The 8,045-nt window shown below is 41.2% G+C and overlaps 1 protein-coding gene across 2 annotated transcripts in view; it reads left to right on the top strand.

Moving 5' to 3' along the window:
* Window positions 1–356: 356 nt before the first annotated feature.
* The window catches only part of LOC6546537 (titin), a 122,271-nt gene continuing 114,582 nt past the window's right edge, over window positions 357–8,045 (top strand). For both annotated transcript variants that reach the window (XM_015158012.2, XM_015158027.2), the window contains exons 1-2: window positions 357–505; window positions 1,799–2,308. In XM_015158012.2, coding sequence (XP_015013498.1) covers window positions 1,973–2,308 — 336 coding nt within the window. In that variant the 5' untranslated portion in view covers window positions 357–505; window positions 1,799–1,972. The remainder of the gene's footprint in view (window positions 506–1,798; window positions 2,309–8,045) is intronic.

The following is an 8,045-nucleotide window of genomic DNA, read 5'->3' as shown; positions in this document are numbered from 1 at the left end:
CCTTACCTTTTCCCGGTATTGTAATTGCTGAAAAGCCGGGCGCAGGGCATTAAAAATTGAAATCATGAATTAACGACGCTGCGAATGCCAAGAGCACTTGTTTATTCATGTCGTCTTCCCTAAAGCCCCGCATCATCCCTCTCTCCCCAGCGTCTGCAGCCCGCTCTTTCACACTCTCTCATTTTCAAAACACAAGCCGGCTTTTTAAAACTGAGCTTAACGAGCGTCAAGAGATCAAAACAAGAGAGCCCGAGCATGAGACCTGCATGAATGAATTGAGCGAATCGGTTAAGTTTCATGGGCTGCACGCTCTTCTCTTTCTGATCTGCTGCTTTCCGTAGAATCTGCTCAGTTTGCGGTCTCCGGTTTTCAGTCTGCGGATCTCTGGTCAGTCTTGTTCGAAGTTCGCGGCGTTCGGTTGTTCGGCTGTCGGGAAAGCGGCGCGCGCGTTTTAATTTTCCATATCTCCTTCGCTTCCATAATGTGCGAATAAAAACATATCTATGTAAATTAAGTTAGGCAAAAAACGAGGAAGAAGACAATAAATTTGGCACTTCAAACAAAGTAAAATGAAACGTAAATTAATCAACCATAATTTACCTAGAATTTTTGACATTCAAAAATGCTTGGCGCTAGTTTTTTTTTGCGTTCACTCATCTGAAGATGAAATCAACAAAGTGTGCTAAATTTATTGTTGTTGTCGAATATTCAGTGACGACCCTCACATAACACAAACAAAATGTTTAACAAATAGAAACGGACGCAGAGTGCGCGAAAAAATATTTTTCAAAAATATTCGGTGACTTGATGCATTGAAAGCTTATTTGTTTGAGTCATGTGCACTTTTCAATATGCTACAACAGTCCACGCCCCAGAAAATTTCAATCAACAATTTCGCTTTTTTTTTATTTAAAATTTTTGGACAACAACATATGGAAGCAAAGCATTTCCTCTATAGCCCTAGTGTAAACTTTTAAAAAGGGAACTTGTTCTTCCCAATTTTGTTGTTCGCTGTTTATTTTTAGCCATCGCAAAGTACAATTAAAATAGTTTACATTACGCCAGCAACGGCGGCGACTATTAAAAATTGAGAGAAACACCAAAAATTACCTAATGGAGGCAGCTGGCTGCACACGAGCATACGTGGCGTATGCGTAATGTATTCAAAAATATAGAAAAATCCATGAAAAATGACTGACTGCCGACGACTCCTGCCAATGCAATTGGCACATGTTACATTTGACGCACATCCGTGCGATTTATCTTTCTATTATCTATAGTAGCCAGTATTTGCAGCATCCCCGTATCTGAGTATCTGGGCTAGAACAACAGTTTAGCTTCGTGGCAAAATCGCCGCAAAAATTACTCAATAGTTTGTTGTTTTAAAAATAAACGCGAATCGAGCATTGTCTTTGACTTTCGTTGGCGAGAGGGGCTACTGGGGTTCTACAACGAGACTAGCACACGCATCAAAGGCAATTTTCTCAGGCTCAATATGCAAAAAGTACAAACGATTCTCTCGGCTATATAGCCATATATATAGACACTACGGAATAATAAACAGGCACTAGAGCGACAGGGAGAGCGCGAGTATGAAGTCATAGTCATCGCGGCGGGCAAAAAGAATTCTCCGTTTCGAAAATCAACCGATTCGCGGAGGTTCTCAGACGATCGCCGGCGTTGATAGCGCTCGCAACGAACCGAAGGAACCGCCGAATCGAATCCCCTGGCTATAACTAACCCAATAAATTAAATCCGAACGCGAGTGACTCAATCTAATAGTTCCACTTTCGAGCAGAGTTCAAAATGCAAAACACGCGAAACAAGCAGGGGAAATAAGCCAAAATACGAGAAAAACTAAACGACAGAGATTATAGAACGCCCACGCAAAACACACCAAGCTACAAGCACTCAATCCTCGAAAGTTAGTCAAAAAAAAAGTAGAGAAGCGCAGATAGAAAGAAAAGCAACCATGGAACGCCGCCAAGCCCTAGACTCATCGATGTCTTCGCTCTACTCGGTCGCCTCCTCCTCGAATCCCAATCCCCGCCAGCCGCACACCGGCCACCAACTTCAGACGCAGCAGTCCCAGCAATCTCAGCAGTCCCAGCTAGACGCCTTCAATTATTCAGCAACAATGTCATCATCGTCGCCGACTCCAAGCCAGGCCATGTCCACGGCCATGTCCACGGGCACGGGCACCGGCACCACCCACACCACACCGCCATCCACGTCCCTCAGAGCCACCACCATTGGCACCGTTGTCGTCCGATGCGGACCCATCCAGCTGGTGATAGCGCTCCTACAAGTGAGTTGTACTCTTGTACCCCGCAAACAATAAAAATAAGATACTAAAAACGAAACCAAACAAAACACACAGCAAAAAGGCTAAGAAATGGGAAACAAACATGAAGAAACATTTATCTAGATACGGGAGAAGTGTTCGGAGAAAGCTCTTGAAGTGCGCGGAAATTTATGCGGAAGGCGATCTGGGAGGACTCCGAAAGAGATTTGGGTCGGGGTATTGGGAGATCTTGAATAAATCATAAATCTAGGAAATGCAGTCAGTTTGCAAAAACACAGGGAAACATCAAGGATAAGCTTTAGCCATTGAAAAACCTTATAAAAGCAGTTGCATTCGACTCATGTTTATGTGAAGCTATAAAAAAAATCATAAAAATCAATCAGGACTGTGTAAAAATAATGACCTTTTTTCAATATAAAGCTATATAGCTAATCATTTGAATGACGACATTGTCTTCGTTTATAAGTAATGACAGTGCAATTAAACTTTTTTATTTAGTGCAGTTTGCGCCTTGGGCAAAAACAGACAGATGCAAAACAGAGAATTGAAGTTCAATAGACACTATCTCAGACTGTTATCAAACCATTTATCAATCAAGTCGCTATACAACAACATACGACTATTATTAAATAGTCCAGCCTCCAACATAGCACATGTTTATTACAGATCGTAGGCCACCACATTCGTCATTAATTGATAAATTCCTATAATTATCCCGTAGTTACCCCCCAGATATAAGGCGAAACTATGTGACTTTAGCACTGAAAAATTCATGAACTTCTAATGCCCAAAACTGGTTTACAATTTTCGATTGTTTAAACCGGCTTCCAGCAATTTCCGCGCCAATTAGCACTCGAACAACGAAAGCAAAAGTTGTTGATAGCGGTTATAAATATTTGAAAAGCGGCAGCAGAAAAACAAACGCCACAAAAGGTTCAAGGTTGTCTGACATCAGAACAAGACGCAAAAGCCAACTAAACGTGACAAAAAGAAATGTATCTGCCAGATACTTTCAACAATTAGGCGCAGCTGCTACCTGTCTGGGTCCCATTCGAGCTGGCTGAATCAGTTTCTTGAGAGAGAAACTTTATTTGGGTCTTCTCCACTGAATTTCCCCCTCTTCACCACCCTCAAATCGCTGGAACTTGAAGCTGCGACTTGAACTTGAGATTGAGAAGCATCTCTGATGAAGCGCTACAAGTTTTATGCCCCGAAACAAAACACATTCAATAATTATGGGCAACGTTGTATGGTTTATAGTTTTTGGGCTAAGGGGAATGTGCCTCTTTCTGCACCAACTTTTCTGTTCATTCAACCAACGGTCCATTGAAATTTCGGTGTGCCACTTTGTGCCAATTTTTTCTCGCCATGAGAATAATTATTTTTGCTTCATTTGCCATTCGAGACTCACGGCTCCATGTGTTAAACATTTGATTTGATTTACCCCTTTTTTTTTCCCCCACTTTTGATTCTGGAAATTATGCAAAAACATTTTACTGGCGAGCCTTTCAACACGTTTCTGCTGTATACGTACTCGCATTTCTATGAATTGAACACAAGCGACCCCAAAAATATACAGATTTCTTTCAGTTTCCGCTGGCCTGCTTGGAAACAGTATTGAAATTTGAAAACGAAACTATTATGTAGCTTACCTGTCGTTGTTTTTGTTATTCTCGAACTGGTCCCAAAAATGCTGTTGAAAATAAACAAGAGCGGTTTCTCTCCCTGGTTCTCGCAGATAAACAAATTAGCAACGGAACAGAGCCAAAAAAAAGCTGAAATAAGAACAACAAATGAGTAAAAATAAATACACAATAATCCACAATAAAAGCCAACAGATGTACAACAAACACACGCAAAATGTAACAAATGTATGAGCTCAAAAATGTTCGATGAGCTCAGCTCCTTATTATTGTTATAAATTCCACGTGGGCGGTGGGCGATTTTTTCTAGGGGGAATGGCGGCGAAAGTTCTTTAAACTTTGTGCTTCAGCATAAGATTAAAGAAACAATAAGTTGAAAGACCCCCTTCGTCCCGCGGCCTCAAACTTAAAACTATGCAAATATGTCAAAAGTTTCCTTCCTTTCCGGGTTTATATTTCGAAACAGGCAACAGACAATTCTTTCAGTTAGTTTTCCTCAACAGAAAGAAATTACGAGTAGGATTATATTGCATTTTAGTATTACAACTTGGCAAGGAGGATTTTAAAGTATGAGACTATCTACAAATAAAGATATCTATTTTACAAATGCCCTCTTCAATATTTTCTCACCTAAGATATTTGAACTTATAAGACCTATCCTAATAACTAAGTTATTATTCTGTCTGTGTACCCATACTCCAACTCACAACAAAGTTGAGTTATTAAGATTTTGAATGTTAAGTGCTGGCAGAAAATATGAATATCTGCCAAGTTTTTAGTGGCACAATGCGATTTTGTGGTGACTACTTAAATGACATTTATTTGCCTGTGAAAAACAGTTGAAGATATTCCGTTGAAAGAAATTCCGTAGACATGTGGTAAGTTCCACGCAGATACAAAGTACATTGTCTGTCGGCAGAGCGTTTAATTGGATCTCTATCTCCATGGGCATCCGAAATCGTCTTGTATTAAAATCACCCTGACATGATTTACATATCCCCCAAGGAAACTATCAACTTCTTAGATGGGCCCCACCCAGAGCTAATTAACCAGGGCGATTCAACTTCTCGGCCATCCGGGCATCAATCTCAATGGATGATTCGGTTTTGGCTCTGACGCAAATGTCGATTACAATGTTTGTTGATGCAACACGAAAATATTTACAAGTGTTTGAAATGAGAAAAATGTTTTGGGCCTGGTAACAAAACGTTCCTTTTTATGTTCTTGTGGCTCTGGAATGAAAAATTTGCTTCATGGCAATTAAAAGGCTGAAACAAACTGGAAAGAGAAACTTCAAAGGCAGAAGATTTACATGTTTGCTTAGCTAGACTCTCTCTAAATAAATAGATTTTCCGATTTTCCTTGTGAATGTGAGGCGAATGCTGGCCACGAATGCTGAAGATCTCTTTTAATTGAATCTAATGCGCGAAATTAATTTGAGCCTTTGGTTTGGCCATAATGAAGCAATTGGGGCGCGACTGGCGACCTGCTTTGGATTTTGAATTTCAGATCTTGGGTCTGCGCAATCTCGAATCGCATCGAATCGGGCTTAAAACGCGATCTGCTCTGATTTGCACACGAGGCGGCGCCAGAGGAAGCAGGCGTAAAGCTCTAATTGAATTTATGGCATTTTCATTTGTAAAAGTCGCAGCATTTCACTCATAAATTGGCGAGACATATGAGCATGTACTTATGCCCGGCACTGTACGAGTTATGTGCCATTGCCTTGGGCCTTTGGCGTGGGTGAAACGCCGCAGCTGCGCGGTGCGCACTGTCTAATGGACGAAAGAGATGGCATCACGTGCAGCGAAAGAGACGGCCGATAGAAAGCCGCACCAAGGCTCAAAAGAAAGAAATGTTTACGACGCTTGGCAGGCACATAAATTTACGCATGAAAAGCTTGCGCATTCCGCCCGCTCGCCAAAGAGTCGCGGCATCCCATTTTGCCAGCGAACGGGCAGAAACTGTGACTTGGTCGCGTTCAGATCTGCCATTCAGTCATGTGACTGCGATTTGTCACTGTGATTTATGATCGCTGTTTCGAGGCGAACGGCAGGGAAAGGCAAGGCCGTGGTTATCATTGTCTAGGTTGCAATTCTGTCAATTTTAACAATTTTATCAAAAATAATAATTCTCTTTTCAAAGTAAAATATATCAGCTATTCGGTTTTTACTTTCCGATTTTATGTAACCGTGTTGCTCACTAGCTTTTATGAGAAGTTTTAATCTAGGTGGTTACAACCATAAAAAAAAGATTTAAGTCCAAGCCTAATGCTGGCTTACGAAAATATATTCAAGCTGTGACTTCGATGGCAGTTCTTCATTTGCCCGATGGCGTGTCACGGCGAATTGGCCGTAAATCTTATCAGTAATTGAAAAATTCCAGCCCTAACTGACGGTATCCAACACCAAAAGCGTCGTCAACGTTTTCAAGCGCTAAAAATAATGTATTCTATGCGCAAACGCAGTCGCGTCTCTTCGCCTTGTGAGTTGTGAGATGGGTCTGCGGATTGGCTTGGGGCATGAGGATCGGGATCCACTCGAAAGACGGCTGGGGATATGCCGTCTATCGGTGGATTTAATGCAGCTGCTACTTAGCGCAACTGACAAAACAGTTTGGCACGCACTGATTGATAAGCAAGGAAAGCGGCTCATGGAAAATTATTCAAAAGGGGGCTTTTCAGGCGAAGCATAAATTTGCAAAGCTGAAGTATACAGTGGCCCCTCACCATATGCGAAAGTAACGATACATAAAAGTATTTTTTGTATCTAGGGAGAAGACCATACATTATATTGAACCATTTATTATCCCATTATCGCTTTTAAACGCTATGTTAAATGGGAAGAAATTCTTTCAATAGAGGCACTCACGTGCAATTTCGTGGATAGTTTTGAACCAAATACCCCGCAATTTCCGCTTTCCGGGGGTCCACTGTAGGGGATCCAGCTGCTGTAATTACCGGAGTGGAAGCGACGGCTCGGTGCTTTTCGAGTTAGAGACGCGAAATATATTGCATGTTTACATGGCAACTGATAGTCGCCGATAAACGTTCAATGAAAGTCGCGCGAGTTGCTGCTGCAACTGGAAAAGCGCAACAGCAGCCGAGATGTGGCTGCTGCAGATGCTGCAGATGGGCGATGCGAGTCGCGAGTCTCGAGTCGTGGCCAATAATTTGTAGAAACAATTATAGAAATTATCTTTTTGTTGGCTGCGAATTAAATTGAAATTTAAATTGCATTCGATGGCAGCAACAAGATTGCCCAATACGTGTACTCATAATACGCCGTCGGCCTGGGAAAGTGCGACCTACAAAAACCTGAACAGAAATTGTTTCATGTTCGATGGTATTTATAGAACCCAAAAGTCTGACATCACTCTGGCACACACAGCTGATGATCGCGGCACAAAAGCTGAACCTCTGCTAAGTGAACAATAACAAAATAGACGAATGCTTTGTGCTGTTTTTTGTTTTATGACAAAATCAAGTTGGGTTTAATGGAGGAACAGGGTAAACGCGTTAGAGCGTGCTATCCACAAAACACCGAAGTAAATTCAGCAAATTCATTTGCATATGGGTATTTGTACAATACATTAATGCTGTTTGCTCTCCATCAAACCGCTCACACACACACACACACACGAAAATTGATGCGGTTTTTTATTAGTCTGTTTATACACACTTTTTATGGCCCCAGTGGCCTATGTTTGATCAGGAGCAGAACAAACATACACGAGCATTTGATTTATGTCGCTTTAATTAGCCAATTTCAATTTGTATTCAATTAGCTCACCTTTATTGGAGCACTCGCACAGCCACAAAATGAAATTGTTGCAAAAAGCCCAACATGCCATGCGTAAATGTACCTAAATTGCATATTAATGGGCAGATGAGAGACATTGGATTTTGGGTCAAGGCTGGCTGGTGAACTTTTGCGATGAAATAATGTTCGTTTTCGCAAATGTGCTCCACGCTGCTTAAAATCTATATTTAAATCAAAACTCGCAGAATATGGGCAATGTATTTAAATTAATAAACTGTAATTAATAACTGTTTATAAGAAATCTTTAAGTAATTGGTCACCTTACATGTAGCTATC

Source organism: Drosophila erecta, unplaced genomic scaffold (genome assembly GCF_003286155.1).
Source record: "Drosophila erecta strain 14021-0224.00,06,07 unplaced genomic scaffold, DereRS2 tig00000021-arrow-pilon, whole genome shotgun sequence".
Lineage (NCBI taxonomy): Eukaryota > Metazoa > Arthropoda > Insecta > Diptera > Drosophilidae > Drosophila > Drosophila erecta.
The sequence above is the reverse complement of the archived record's forward strand: the minus strand, read 5'-3'. Positions and strand labels throughout refer to the sequence as shown.